The sequence below is a fragment of the Passer domesticus genome, chromosome 5 (assembly GCF_036417665.1).
Source record: "Passer domesticus isolate bPasDom1 chromosome 5, bPasDom1.hap1, whole genome shotgun sequence".
NCBI classification, from domain to species: Eukaryota; Metazoa; Chordata; class Aves; order Passeriformes; family Passeridae; genus Passer; species Passer domesticus.
Window position 1 is genome coordinate 82,811,303 of NC_087478.1, and position 16,042 is coordinate 82,827,344.

General features: G+C 42.4%; 1 protein-coding gene across 11 annotated transcripts in view; it reads left to right on the forward strand.

Annotated features, from left to right (window-relative positions):
* The window catches only part of PRR5 (proline rich 5), a 130,420-nt gene that overhangs the window by 75,395 nt on the left and 38,983 nt on the right, over positions 1-16,042 (forward strand). For 5 of the 11 annotated variants that reach the window (XM_064421517.1, XM_064421519.1, XM_064421515.1 and 2 more), the window contains 3 exons: positions 2,920-3,033; positions 11,118-11,198; positions 15,567-15,615. In XM_064421517.1, coding sequence (XP_064277587.1) covers positions 2,930-3,033; positions 11,118-11,198; positions 15,567-15,615 — 234 coding nt within the window. In that variant the 5' untranslated portion in view covers positions 2,920-2,929. Of the gene's footprint in view, positions 1-2,779; positions 2,844-2,887; positions 3,034-11,117; positions 11,199-15,566; positions 15,616-16,042 lie in introns of those variants that run through there. The other 6 variants (XM_064421512.1, XM_064421511.1, XM_064421513.1 and 3 more) reach the window with 4 other exon arrangements.

A 16,042-nucleotide genomic window follows, 5' to 3' on the forward strand; every position in this document is an offset into this window, starting at 1 on the left:
AGTGCTCCTTATTGAGCCTTTGGGAGGGCTCCCAGTGCTCCCCTCCCTCCCAGGAAGTCCGGCAGTGCTCTCATCCCTCTCCATGGCCGGTGGCGAGCAGTCTGCGCTGCGGAGCCGCTCTGGAGGCAGCGCTGCATTCAGAGCTCTTCCCCAGGGGCTGCAAGGCACAGCTCAGCACAAGCCCTTCCCAGGAGTTCTGTCTCCTGATTGCCCTCTGGCCACCCGGGCCTCAGAAATCCCCAGCTACCTATTCCCTGCAGGATCCACTTGTTCCTCTGCTGGAATGGGAAAGAGAGGTCCAGGATCTCCTGATGTCTCTGCCACTTACTTATGGGGTGGCCTGGGCAAGTCACACCACCTCTCTCTTCACCCATAATGCTGCAGTGCAGATTTTATCTTCTCCCTTCATTCCCAAGAGCTGCTTAGGTCAAGTTAATGCATGATGAAGTCAAGCATGTCTGTGGACTCACAGCATGGTATAAATATGAAGTATTATTCTGCAATTATGGGTGGAGGTAGCCCTTGTTGAAAATTATTTATTTTATCATAAATCAACATTTGGTTGGGTGTAATCATAAAATGGAGAAAGGAATATTGTAGAGAAAGCCTGTCCCCTGTTAAAAATTTTTTAGGAGATTGAAATGCTGGCTGACCTGTGAGTTTTTGGTGCATGTGTTGGCTCTGAGTCTAGTACTGTTTACTGAGATTGATGACGTGGCGTATAAATAGAATTACTTCTACAGGTGTAGTATTTCATCATACAGATGGAATCAAAGAGTTTAAAAATCCAAGGATCTAATCCAGTATAATAACATTTTGCAAAACCTATCAAATTCACAGCAAGTGACAAGCAGAAAAGCAACTGAGCTAGGTGGAAAATGAAATTAAAGGGAATTATATTGCCCCTTGTTTGTCTAACTAGTTGTTTCACTTAACAGGGCAGACAAACATTTTATCTGAGTCCTTTGCAGAAACTTAGGCTGAGTTGTGTTCCTCTCTCTCCCCAGCCATATTGTCCACAGAAATCGAGTGCCTTTCATCCCATTTGGATAAAGCAGTGTTCTGCTGGAACTGTGTTTACTCTCTCATTTGTATGCTGTAGAAGACATTTCATCCCTTAAAATATGGAGATGGAGATATATATAGTTGTATTTGTTTGCCTTTTGCTGCCATATACATAATAGATTGTTGTTTGTTTGAAGGATTTAAACATCTGGAAGAGACTGGGGACAGTAATGTCTTTGTCCATAGGTTAGATGTGGGGCTGCAGGTCTCTTCCAAAATGAAATGTTATATGCCATCTACTGTGATGTTGGTGTGTATACTTGAGAATTTTGGTGTAAAAAGGGCAATCAATACAATGCTAATTCAAGCAGCTGGATAAAACAACTGTGGCTAAAAGTGGCACAAGGTAAAAATAGATTTATTTCTTCTCTAAGTGGTTCTGCAGTTGGTACCCATGAAGCTAACACTAAATTCAAATTTTGGAAGTAAATATTTATAAGAAATAATCTTATCTGACCTGGTTGAATAGTGAGAGGAATTGATTTTTTACTAAAACGTGTCAGTATATGATGCACGTGGGGCAGAGCTCTCTGTGAGAAATTGTTTTCCTGTAATGTAAGCTTTGTCCTGTTATTTGAACACCAACAAATCTGGTTATAGCATAAATCTAGACAACAGGCTATCACAGATGAAAAGAGTAAGTAGAAAACATGAAGGAAAAAAAAAAGGAAAGGATAGTTTCTTCTATTGTAGTGCCTTTGCAGTGAGTGTGAGGTTACTCTGCAGGAGCCTCTGTGGCTTTTACCAGACTTTGCAGATCAATGCCGTAGCAACAGAAGAGCCGTTCTTACGTTCTGGCTCAGTCTGTTGCAAACTATCGCAGAAGATTAGCCAGGCACTCCTGGATTTGAAACAGAGCTGCAAGTGAGTGACAGCAAACTAAGCATGGGGTGGAGTCTTGTAGCAGTATATCCTTCAGCTCCACTGCTGCAGTCGGAGAAAGATTTTTCCTTTGAAGATAAGACACATGGGGCTTTTGTAGAAACTTAATATGCCCCAAGTTGTGCAGCTGTTACCACAATTTAAAAATAAAACAAAACAAATAAAAGGCAGCGAAAGACAAAGCATCTGGCTCTTCTGTGCACCACCAAAAATTCCTCCAAATGCTAAACCCCAGACCATCGCTTTTCGTTCCGCAGTTATATTGCTTGCAAATCCTTTGTGTGAGGCTTTGAGCCAGAGCAGCCTCTGAGGGTGTGGATGTGGATGTATGAGTGAGAGTGTGAGTATTCAATGTTGTTACGTGGCAGGGCACAGGCAGTTAGGAAACTTCACAATAAAGTCTCAGTGTGTCACTGCTGGTTACTTAGGTTTGGTGGTTTGGTTTTCTTTTTTTCCTATCTGTTGCCCTCCAGTTTTGTTTCCATTTATGAGTGCAGGAAGAGATGGGAGAGGTTGGGAAATGCTGCAAGACACCCCCAGGCTGCTGCAGTTCCCATGACAGGTGGAGCACCGCAGTGCTGAGTGAGATTCCCGGGACACAGTGCCCGGGGCCACGGGGCAGGGAAGCCTTCACGCTTGGGGCAGCTGTGGTTACAAGGGGCCCCTTCAATGTGCTGTATCAGCAGCCAGAAGTTTGACTTATTTTTTGAAAGGACTGGAGAAATTATTAACCACAGTTGATGACGTCAGAGTAGATCTGATTAAAGGTTTGTTTTCTTGCTGGCAGAGGTGTGCTCCGTAGAGACTGGTTCTCTCTTCTTTTTTTTTTAAGTTTCTTTTTTGAACAGCAAACCGAGGGAACTGCTCGCACTGCTGCCGCTGCTCCAGCTGCGTGTGTATGTGTGTAAACAGGATGGTGTATCTGTAGCTGCCACACGCAAACACACATTTGACCATGAGGACTCTTCGCAGGTTGAAGTTCATGAGTTCGCCCAGCCTCAGTGATCTGGGCAAGAGAGAGCAGGCAGCCTTGGATGAGCGGGGGACCCAGCAGCGCCGGGCCTGCTCCAACGCTACCTGGAACAGGTAAGGTCACACGGAGTGCTGGCTCCTGGCAGGCTCCCCATGCTCCTGCAGGGGCATTGACGTGCAAGTGGCTGCTCCGTGGGCTGCAGCTGGGCTGCCTGGCTCCCACCTCGGCGGCTCACAGGCTGCCTGGTACACGCACTGGAGCTCCCACTCACATAAACACAGCAGTGCCTTTTCCCCCCATGCTCTTAATCTTTCTCTGAAGGCTTGTTACAGAGAGGGGTCCCTGCCTTCCTTTCAGCCTTTGTGACAGACAACAACTTATTTCATAGAGTCCAGCTAGAAATATAACTTTGTGTCTATCTAGATATTCTCATTCAAAGTTTATTTGGCTTAGGTTTGTGGTTTGTTTTTTTTTTTAATTACATGTGTGCAGCTATTAAAATACATACTTTTTATCTGCATATCTGTGGATGTTGCTGGTAGTTGATATAGTTATGACAAAGTCTACTAAGTTTACTCATGTTCGTACAAATAGATGCGTGCATGTACACATGCAAGCACCTGCACTTTGGACAGGGAAAATAAGCCCTGATTGTTTACTTTATTCTATTTATACATTTTAATTCTATGGCTGTTTTACAAGAAAACCTATGCAAACGTTGTGAATGTATCAATTAGCTCAGCTATTCAGAAAGCCTCTTAATGTCCATTTTGGTGACAATCTTAAAAGATGAATTCAAGTCTCTAAATCATTAGGTATTATCAGGTCATTTTTGAAAATGAAATGACACCTTCTGGGTCACAGCTTGGAAAGTGTCATCTGTAGTATTTTGTAATTGTATGGTGGTACAACTGTAGGAAGAAAAATATCAATGAACTACAGACATATTTGCTAAAATTCTGAGAAAAATAAAATATCATATCTTCTGTCCTACTCACCACTCAATTTGTGGCTTCATGTCTGTATTAAGAATTAGTTGTTGAATGCCAGCAGTGCACTAAAATCTGAAACTGTGCTGATCACAAAAGAGACTGAGTTTCTTCTCAAATATCATGCTGTTTGTATGACCCTGAGTTGTACCTGATGTGCGGGTGGATGGTGGTGGTAGTTCAAGGATAGATTGGGCCATCTTGGGTTCTGCCAGTTGGACTTTATTTGGCCAGTAGCCCTAAGGGAAGCAGCGGGGAGTAAGAGACTCCTGGGAGGGGATCAGGGTGACAGAATGGAGTCCCCAGACCCTTTTTGTGATGGTGTGATGACAGCTTTTGTTGGCAGAGGTTAGTTTTTCCAGGTTTTGCATGTGGGGAGGGAGCTGTGGAGGCTGATGTGAATGGAGAGCAGGTCAGGCACCCGGCTTGCTGGGAGGCAGAGAGTTCCAAGCTTGGGGCTGCTGATATTCAGACTAGAGGGTTTACCTAGTTGAGATGAGTTTGTTAGCAAGCAAGAGTTTAATTTTGACAGAACAGGTACAGCTCTGGCCAGAAGCGCTTGCCAGTCAATGAGCTGGACATCTGCACATTTCATCTAAACAATGTACAACTGTCCCATTGCCTGTTCCTTGGCTAGGTGTCCGTCAGTCATGCTGTCACTGCTTTGCATGAACTCAGACCTAACCATGCTTTCCACCCCTGGGCTGGCTTCTACCAGTGCATGGATTGCCAGGCTGTCAGTCCTTTTGATGGCACACTCCCCTGAAATGCCTGAGAGCACTAGTGGGGTTGTTGTGCGGGTCAGGTGTGCATCGTGTGCTGCATTAACAGAGCTGCGACAGGTACTGCAGATATGAGCTGGTTGCACTGCAGGGGCAAAGGAAAGGCCCTTGATTTCTTATTTAACAAGGCAAGGCTTTCTTCTGAGAGAAAGAGTGAGGGTAATTCTTGTTTCAGGCTCAGAAAGACTTGTATCATCTGTTGCTCTTAAGAAAGTCAGATATGCTACAGGCTATAAAACTGGGTCTTTATCCTGAGGAAGGTCAGGCCTTAAATGGTACTGGATTATTAAGAAATTATCTACTGTACCTTCTGCCTATAACCAGTGCATGCCCATCTTGACATATATAACAGGGTCTAGTCTTGAGGGAATCTGTGTTCGTCTCTCCTGGGGAGACTAATGTTCTTGGACATCTAAAGTTTGACTCACCAAAAATCTGGTCTGGCTTTTTAAAATCTTGGGCTGTGGAATTTCTTTTTATTTTTCTGCTGCAAAATTGAAACAACCCAACACAGGACACTTGGCATACTTTGATTTACAGGAATGTTTTTCCTTCCAAATGAAATGATTGCTTGTGTTGTTTCATTCTGTGTAAGCATAAGAGCTTGCTGATCAAGGAAGTCAACGTGCACTAGCAGAGCTCTCCCCTCTCACCAAAGCTGGCTGTTCTATATTTAAATGTCTGCTGTTTTCTTGCCTAATGTTAGCAGCTGTGCCTGGGTGTGGCATGTGTGTATCTGCTTTTCAAAGAAGCTTTGAATCGAGTCTGTGAGAACTGAAGTGGGGAGAGCTGAAGCGCAACACGCAGCAGGTTCGGCCCCGCACAAACAGGCTGACCCCACGCTGAAAGGCAGATCTTTGAGGCAGAGAAGGATGCTGCCCCTGGTCATACCAGGGACTGAAAAGCTGAAGTGCTGCTGGTGGGGTCTTTTGCAGGACAGCAGCTCTGTCACTGCGGGCATTTTCGGAGGGACGGTGCACGCATGGCTGCCCTTCTGCGCTTGTTCTGTGTGTGGTCACCACGGTCTAGTGATATCCTCTCCACTGCCTTGTCCCCCTTCACACCAGTCTCAGCTCAGGCTGAATTCTCATACCTGAGAATTATTTCTGCATTTAGACCCCAGGTCAGGACAACCTGAAGGAGCCAAATTCAGCCTACTGGGAGAATGGAGCACTGTAGCAAGGAAGGTCGCTTCCTCCCTGAGGACTTCCCTTCACATCTGAACTAAAACACAGTGAAACTTCTCAGCACTGTAACATCAAAGGGAAATTGGTGCCAATCTCCTGCCTGCTATTAGGCAAATGAGACTTTATATCATGGCTTTTTCAGAGCTTGCTTTCCCATGGACCCCAGATCTGTGCAGCAAAACACTGACAGTGCAGTTAACTAGCAACCAATGGCAACATAGCGGAACAATTTACTTCATTACAGCTCACAGAATTTGCATTGGATTAAAATAGTTTAAATTTTTTCACTAGCACGGCCTTCAATTCTTGTTCTCCCCCCCCAGCCCCCATTTCTGCTTTAGGCAAAAAATGAGGGCTGAATGCTGACTAAACCCATTGGAGTGAGAAACCCAGGGGTTTTAATCTTGAGCTCACACACCAGGGGGCCCACTCAGGCCAAATAAAATTCATGGCAGGGTTTTCATTCTGACTGAGCTAGCACAGACTGCCTAATCAGGAGCTGATACTGTGTGAGTTGTGCTCTGGGAAAGCCTTTAGTCAAAGGCTCTTAGATCCTCTTTGATGTAAGAAAATATGGAAAATTTGCAGAAATGTGAAGGCGTAGGAGATAGCAAAGGAAAGGTGAAGAAAACAGGTAAGTTGCATGTGGCATTAGCGAGATGAGCAGTAAATCTGGGGAGACTATCTGAAAGGATATTATGGCCTGGGCTAATTTTTTACAGGGTTGTAGTAAGCACAACAACTTGCTGTAAGATAACTTTTACAGCCATGAAAATGATATTTCATTTCCTAATTTAAGATTAATGTTTTTTCAGATCACAGGAAGACTTTACAGTGGAAAAAAATATTCCAGATCAGCATATTTTTCTCTTTCTTCTGTTATTCAGTTTTTATTTAGAAATATTTCAAAATATTTCTGCCTGTATGAGGATTACCTTTTTTTTTTTTCCTGACCCTTTATTTGAAGCCCTCTGTGGAGTGTTTGGTGCTCTGTGTGCATGTGTGGCAGACAGAATCTCACTGTGGGCTGGGAGGGAGAACAGGGCTGGAGAAGGAGACTTCCCATTGGCCCAGGCAGCACTGCTCTCCATGGAGCGTTTTCCAGCCATGACTACAGTAATAGAAGGTGGTGGTGGTAGGGAATTGCTGCCCCCTGTAGCCCTCCAGAATAACTTATACTCGAATTGTTCCTTGAATGCAGGAAGCGTAAGTTCCTTCATCCTATAGTCCATAGAGATATTAACTCTTAGTAACACCTCTGGGAAGTCCTTTCATCTGTCTGTCTCAATTTCTTGGTGTGTAAGAGCAGTGATTATAGTTGGTCAGGTGAGTGAACCAATGCCTCCAAACTCTTTGAAGAGGGAATTTTCCAGACCAGCTTATTTTCACTTGTATGACCAAGTGCTTAATTGCAGCCTGTCCCTCTTTGCAGGTTGCCTTACTTCGGGTAGAAGTTCCAGGAACATAAGTGAACTAGTATCTGCAAGCTTATGTTGGAAGGGTCAAGGCCTCATGGAAAGCTGGTGGAGTTGCAGCTGGACTGAAGCTGTGCTGAAAATAGGCTCTTCCCAATTGGATTAAGCCAATTCAGAAAAATTATCTTTTACTCTGGAACAAGGGTGTCTTCAAGAAGGTTTTGATGCAAGTATATCAGGTTAATTATTGTTAATTAGCTGTTCATGTAACTGTGCAGAGGAAATGTGCCCTAACTAAGTCCCTTTTGAAAGTGAAAATGTTGTCTTTAACTGCCTGGTAGTCAAAGGGTGTGATTATTCACACAGCATTGTTTTTTCTTCTGGACTTCACCCGGAGCTCTGGGAAGGGCTGAATTTGCAAACACTACATAAAAATCATGGTGGTATTTTCACCTATGCTGTTTGCACACAAAGGCAGTGGCTGCTTTAGAGAACTAAAATTACTTGTGTGATGTTTATGGAATATCAATATTGGCCAGTCCTGCTGCTTTGCCTGGAAATGCTGAGCTGGGGGGGCGCCATGGCCATGGCTGAAACACACAGAAGATCAGGATTTAAAAGACTTGCAAGCCCAGCTTTGGAATTGTTCCTCATCTCTGTGGCCAAACTGATTCTGACCTGGCAGAAAACTATTTTAATCGCAATAGATTTTCCTTCTTGGATTCCAGATGTCAGTAAAAGAAGAATTATGGGTGGTACTGGAGGGAGCCAACCTCCCATCCCAGTGGTGTCTGGATGGACAAATAGCAACTCAGGAGAAATGTGTGTTTGGTGGTATTGAGCTCTGTAGCCTATAATTGATTAATACTATGTAAAAATCAGAATACTCCACCCCACCCTGCTCACCTCGACCCTGCCCCTGGGCTGGTTGGGGGTGCCATCAACAAGCATACAGCTCTGTGCTTCAGGGATTTACACCTTCCAGTTCCCTTCATGGTGAAGCTAGTGGCGGGGAAAGTCTGTGCTGTGTGTGCTGGAGCTGCCATTCACCGCGTTTTGGACAGCTGGAGCCATCTCATCCTCTGGAGATTCAGTCAAATGTGGAATGAGTTGTCTTTTGCATGAGATTAGGTTTCTTAGGCTACTGAGTTGATTTTTGTGGCTGTGAGTGCTGCCTTGGTTGTTGGTAGTTTTCTTTAGCAATCTGTAGGTTCCATGGGATAGATCAGTACAACACATTGCTGGAGCCATCTGACATATTGGTTGTCATTCTAAGGGCAACTAAAGGTCTCTTCAGTTTTCACATCCTGATTTCCCCTTCTCCAGTGAGCCTGCTCTGTGGGGTTTTTTTTGGCTCTGTTGGACTCTTTTGTTTTCTGCAGTACCGTGTTCCTGTGCACACACTTACACACAAAGCAAGTAGAGGGGAGGTGTTCACAGTAATATTAGTGCATGAGGGCACCCATTATTAACTTTCACATTGTAAAAGAGTTAGAGAAGGGAGTTTACAAGGCATTTTCAGTTCAGGTTAAGTATTGCAATATAAGTTTAATTATGCACATCACTGAGTTAAGCCTCAGCTGCTGGTTGCAGGCACAGGTCAAGTGATCCACCCACCTCAAGCATCTTGCAAGATTTCTATGTGTAAGCAACAGCTCAGATTTTCTTTACAGCAAAAGTTTGAACCATTTTGACCAAATCGTCTGAGTTTGTTTTTTTCACTAGCTTAAGGTAACTAAGAAGATTTAAGCAAACTTTTCATTATCCTTACACCAACTGAGGCCACCAACAGCATCCCACATAACTTGCAGTCTGGGGTTATATCCTGCACCCTCCATACAAGCATTGCTCTCTGTGATGGGAAGGAAAGGCAGGTGGTCAACTTAATGAAGCCAAGACTTGTTTTCCAGACAAGGATGTTGTCCTCACTAGAAGAGAGATCAGGGCAGATTAAAAGTTCACTGCTAGGATGTTTTATATAGATGCTGTTCTACTATAAAGACAATAAGTTAAATGCTTACAACCCTTTAATTCTGGTTTAAAAAGCCTGTTGTCTCTTATTTCTTTGAGGAATAATAATGGACCTGTTAAGCTGGAGAGAGAAGACCTCTCCCTCATTTAGAAAAGGGTGCCAGACAGAAAGAGAGAGAGCACATTACTTTTTAGGAGAGATATTTAGTCATTCTTCTCTGCAGAAGTCTGGCAGGGAACATTGCAAAGTTCATTTCTGAATCAGAAGAGCGTGTAAAGACTGCTGCTTGTTTTATTCACTACATTGATCTTACTTCCCATATTACTCATAATGTTAAAATACCCAAGTCACTTGACTGTATACCAGAGATATTTATATGCCAATTTTCAAGTAATCATAAATTGAGTGTGTCTGTATGAGCCAGCCAAAATAATCTGGGTTAGATTGTGAATGTATATCTGTGCTTGTGGGTGTAGGGGGGAAAGAGGGACTGCTGTGGCAGCAGTCGTGTGTAAAGCCTTGGAAACATCCTCAAAGGAACACAAGAGAGAAGAGGATCATTGTTCTTATTTCTGTCTGCATCTGTATTTCTCCACAGCGGGTCAGACCCTTCACCTGCCACTTTCATTTCCTTTTTCCTTAGATGGAGGTGGCTGAGCTTTTCTGATAGTGCATCTCTTTGCTGTTGTGTGCCTGCATATTGAATCTCTCAGTGAACAGTGTGGAGTTTACCTTCCAACCAATCCTCTGCTCCCAGCCAGCATTGAAAGGTGCTGTCTTAGCATGGGCCTGGGAAAGTTTAATGTGGACACTGGCATTCCCAAGGCAATCTCTGCTGCTGCCTGCCATAGCTCCTGCAATGACATCCCCTTGCACTGGGAGCAGCTCTGTGCAGCTGGATCTGGCCCTGGTTCAGGCCAGAGCTGACCAAGTCTTCAGCACCTGAAGGGAGCCTACAAGAAAGGGGAGAGACATATTACAAGGACATGTGATGACAGGAAAAGGAGAATGCCTTCAAACTGACAGAGAGTGGGTTGACATTGGGTATTAGGAAGGAATTCCCCATATTCCCTGTGAGAGTGGTGACACCCTGGCACAGGGTCCCCAGAGAAGCTGTGGCTGCCTCATCCCTAGAAGCATTCAAAGCCAGGTTGGATGGGACTTGGAGCAATCTGCTCTAATGGAGGGTGTCCTTGCCCATGTCAGGGGGTGGGACAGGATGATCTTTAGGTCCTTTCCAAGCCAGGACATCCTGTGATTCTATGATAAGCTCTTCTTCCACCAGCAGGAATCCCCTGGAGACCTTATACCAGATACTGACCACCTTTAGCTCTTCTTGACAAGGCACAGCAACCCACACCCTCATATGCACAGGATGGGAGGATCTGGTCCTTGTCCTGCTTTCCAGAGTTCTAAAGTTGATTGCTGCTGCCTTGCACAGACTCCAGTGCAATGGAAGCTGTTAATTGTTTCTGTACTGAGCCATAGAGATAAAAACTATAGTTTCAAATGCTTCAAATGTACTTAATATGTGAGTGTATTAAAAGTTACAGTTGGCATACTTGAAGTACTTAAAAATGCTGGCTTAAGTTTTTGAAATTACTGATTTTAGATGTGCAGCTGTTGAAGTCACTGAGCTGGAACAAATCAAAAGGAACTGATTTTCAAAGATGTTATCTATTTTCTAGGCAGTAATTTCCTTTTAGGCATCTGGGATGGGTGGAGTAGCAGAAGTCACCTGTGACTTTTAAAAGGTCCTGAAGTGTCTAGACAGAAATGCTAGGATAATTGTGGAGGTGATACCCTTCTCAAATCTTGCTGGGCGCTGATGACTCTTCATGTCCTCTTTCAGTATCCACAATGGAGTGATAGCAGTATTCCAGCGTAAGGGTCTCCCAGACCATGAGCTGTACAACCTCAATGAAGGAGTCAGGTAAGACCCCGGCCGCGCAGGGCATTCCCAGCCGGGGGCTCAGTGCTGCTTCCAGCCCTCACACTCAGCTTCTGCAGAGCGCTCAGGTTGTTCTCCCAGTGGCAGTTTTGACCAGTGCAGTCCATTGTGCCTCAGTAATTGCTCAGTTATTTAAGGTACAGTTGAAAAGAAAATTTACCAAGATACAAGCTGTTATCTGGATTTGTAGCACTTCACATTTTACTACTTTTTCAGCACTTATTATTACTTACCAAACCTTCTCACTGGCAAGGGCAAAGTAGCAGACTTACTTATAGAAATTTGTCCAATGCCTTATAAAATAAATGTGGAAAAGAATCTGCACTTACAAAAGATAGACAGCTTATTACATTCCCTAGCTGTCTTCAGGTATGATCCTTAGTTATTCCCTTTCCCTTACTGCTTATTGCTACTCTGTCTGGGCACTGAAGTCAGACTCTCCAGTACATTCCCCAGAATTCGTAGATATTCTGGATTTATCTGTCCTGTCTGATTTCCAGTCTGGGATAGTTGGCTCAGTCTGGTTCCTTTAATTGTGAAAATGTCTTCAGAAAAGTCCAGCCAGATGATATTGGGCCTGTGTTGCTCTTCTTGAAATTAAAATAAACTCACTCTTCAGTTATTTTTTACATCGCTGGTGAGAAAATGACATACAAAGAGTAGCTTTTCTAGGATGTCTGTCAGTTAGCATGATCCATCAGTCATGTTGAGTTACTTACTGGAATAATGGTTAATCAATGTTGTTATTGTAAGTGCCTTTAGAATTATTCAGCTTTATCTGAATGACAAAAAAGGTACTTCTGGACTGAGATTTCTTGGCCGAATGCATTTCCCTTAATATGCTCATCTGCTGGTGAGAGACAGAAGAGAAAAAATTTTCTGCTGATGTGTCAGACAAATATAATCTAGTATGAACCAACAAACAGATAGAAATGTGCCCAAATTTTGCTTTCATTTACTTGGCTATAAACCCTGCACCACAATCATGCTTGGTAACATAGTTGAGTTGAATTTATTGCAGCATCTCATGTGGCTGAACATGCAAGCTGACTAGAAATGCACTGCCTTTTTTTTTTTCCATTTTATGAAGGGCTTTTGCTGCCACTTGATAGGGCCATTTGTTTTTGTTTGGATAGGGATAATGCTGCTTTGTTGGTATCTCAGCTGATAGCTCACTTCAGGGAGAACGCCTGGTGCCTTATACCTGAGCTGATGATGAAATTACTGATTCGATACATGCCAAAAATACCTGTCTTACTGCTTTTGTTATTTACTTCAAAATAACTTTCTTTGAGTTGATGTAATTATTGAGTATAAAAATACCTGATACATAAACATGACTCAGAAGGGGAACAAGTGTATGCTTGCCTCATGGTTGCTTTAGATGCATTTTCCCACGAATACAAAATGAGACACAAGTCCATTATTTCCACTGGGCAGAATTCTAGTGTGGAAGTGTTCAGGTAAATGGTTAAAATTAGTTAGTTTTTTTTTTTTTTTTTTTAATAGGTACAGGACAGTAAAATAAGTTATTTTACTTTACCACTTTTATTGGAGCACATTCTGAAATATTTTTCATAATAAACCCTTGAATATCCAAGTTGACTCACAGATCAAGTCTAAATATTTGAACAATATTTGCACCCGGGAGTGTAAGGTATATTCAACTACCATGTGTCACATACATGCCAACAAATACGTAAAACTTCTTCTGAACACACATCTTGAGGTTTTGAACCCTGATTATTTAAGGAAACAACAGTGGGTACAAATTTGTCCAGTACCGTTTACTTTTCTTTTAAGTTTGGCTCGTAAGAGCTGCCACTTGTTTACACCAATGCCTTTTGACACCATTCTTGCACTCCTCTGGCAAGGAATTTGTATTTAAGTGGCCTTAAATACAGACTCATATACACAGCCCTCAGAATCCCTATTGCAAAAAACCAGTGTGGGAGTTGAGTCTCTCTCACACTGCTGGAGCTCCTGAGTTCCTCTGCTGAAGCTGATGAAGCACAGTAAAGTCCCAGCAACTGGGAGTATCACCAATATGTGACCTGTGCACTCCTCCTTCTGGGCCCTTATTGCAGGATTTATTAGGAGACTGAGTCAAAAGTCTAGTAATGAAAATCTCCAAGCATATTTGGACTGTTTAGTTTTCTCTTGGTCCATGTCTGCAATATTAATAATCAAATAGTGTTTTCTCCTTTTTAATTTCATGTACCATTTGTCATTTCAAAGGGTTTATTTTGACTGCTTTTAAAACAGAGAAGAAAAAGAAGCGAAGGGAAACGCAGTGGAAGCTGGATGTCCTGTATTAAAGCTAATGCATATTTATAGCTACCTCTTTTCTGAGTTTCAGGATGCTGATGTGATGCAAACAAAGCACATTTTTAGTGGCATTTCCTCTTTTGCAGCCAGAGTTCATACCCAGTAAAATCACTTGTTTGCTTCATTCAACTTTATTTAACATCTATTATGCAGTGTTACACTTTCCATTCTGAGTAAAGTTGCAAGAGTTAATTTTAACATGAACCAATGAAGCAGCATCAGGGAAAAGAAAAAGTTAGGAGCTATTTTAGCACATTTTAAGGGAATTTTTATTATCATCTTAATTTATTAAGTCATTAAACAGGCAATGAAGACTTGATATCAATGATGGAAAAGTTTTATGAATGCAAAATATTTGCTTTAAAAAATCAAATGTACTTGAAATAAGATCTGCTCTCTGGTCAGGGATCTCCTTTAGGTTTAGTCACATTTTTACCTGGATTCCACCATGATGTCCGCATGTCTAGATAAGGTTGGTCAGTAATTGGAATTATCCAGAATCTGACAGCCTAACTGGTTTTTGTTAAAGGAAATTAAGGAAGGACGAAAAAGAAACTGCAAGCAATGTCTTGGATCCAGTTTTGTTGTGGATCTCTTTTAAATGAATATACACAAAGAATATCAAACAGCAGTGTTCTGATCTAGCCTGAGGCCCTCACTGTTTCACTAGAAATTAATTAAGTAGCTTGAAGTATTATGACAGATTGAAAAAGCAAGATACATGAATTGTGCTGTCAGTTCTTTTGCCCTGTAAACTAAGATGTAAATGTAGGCCTGCTGTGGTGTACTCTAGTGCATAAAACTGCCTACAGGCTGGTTGTTTGAGTTCAGTTGAAAAAATGGAAGTGTGGTGGGATCTTGTTTTATCAGAGAGCTGGATGTTGGATAAGTAGAACGTACATTTTTATTTCCTGACCTAAATACCAGAATTTACCAGTAGAACCTAAAATGCTAAAAGGAAAGGTAGCTGCACATCACCTCTTTGAGCCTGTGAGGAATCCATCTGGAGCTGCTAGTGCGAGGAGAGGGTAGAAAATCAAGCAAGATCTGTCATCATAAGGTACCAGTATTTTCTTGAAATAGTGGCACAAGGAGATACATGAGAATAAATTGTCACTCTCACAGGAAAATTCAAATCTGCAACTTTCTTGTTGATTCAGCCTAAAAATGGTCTGTCTGTCCATGTTCAAAGTATGATGAACCTTTGGTCTCATCACTTGTGATCTAGAAAAATGTCACCTCATTGGAAGGAAATCTCCACTTGGAGTGAACACAGTACAATTTGGCTATCACAACCTCGTTCTCCTTGACTTCTTTTAAGGCACTGGAACTTGAGCAGCCTTTGAGTGAGGTGGTTTTTAACCCCTGCCGAGGGCTTGTCAGTATTACTGTTGAGGGCAGAGTCCCAGGGCGCTGCCAGAGCTGTCCTCTATAAGGTCTGAGCTGTCAATTATGCATCTAAATAGTGACCTGACTGGAGAGTTATCTAGCATCGTGTGCTTTAAATAACACACGTGAGTTTTACCTGGGTACAAACAGGCTTACGGACCGAGCTGAATTCAGTTTCTGAATTTGAGAGTTTGTGGGATTTTGTTTTGCATGGGAGTTTTAGTTGCTCTCTGTGGTTGCTTTGTAGGTTTTAGTGTAGAGGGATCACGAAGGGCAGAGCTGAACAGATAAATTCCTCCCTACCTTTTCATTGAAACCATATGAAACTTCAGCTGTATAGGCTCCTGAGTGGGCATGGGATGGAAAGCATCCTCTTTCATCAAATCTTATTTTCCTTTCATGTGTGCAATTGAGGCATCTAAAATGACAGCAAATATTTTTCAACACACAAAATCCTGTTTTGAGTCTTTGTATTGTTGACCCTATTTGCTCTCTTTGTAGTTAGTCATTAATGACAGTCTCTGTGCCCATACTAAATTAATTTGCTATTAGTGACTTCCCCTCATTCATGCAATGTGCAGCTAATGTGATTTGCTGATTACACAGATTCTTTTCTTGCTCTTTTTAATACAGGCAATTACTGAAAACAGAACTGGGATCATTTTTCACTGAGTATCTGCAGGTAGGCCTATGTTTTCTTTATTTAAGTCCAATTCTGTTTTATGTTACTGAGAAAAATAATTTTGCCCACTCTAAATGATGACCTGGAGACCCTTGAAACCATTCAGAGATGTCCACTGACTTATCTGTGGTTTTGAAATTAATGAGATTGGGATTTTGTATACATAAATCTAGTTAGATAGGGAAAGCCCAACCTGTCATGGTGTTTCTGTAGGTAACTGCTGTCTTTCTTAAGATCTCAGACATTGGTTTTTAGCTTAAAATTGAAGTCCTGGAGTAAACTAGTGAAGTTCATTGCAATAGAGTTACTGGGAAAGACTTTTGGAAGTAGGTACCACTGTCTGTTGAAGCAATATTCTCTCTGCTTCTCTAAGTACCTGTTTGGTAGGTCAGTGATTTGAAATTCCAGAAGCACTTTGTACTGCACA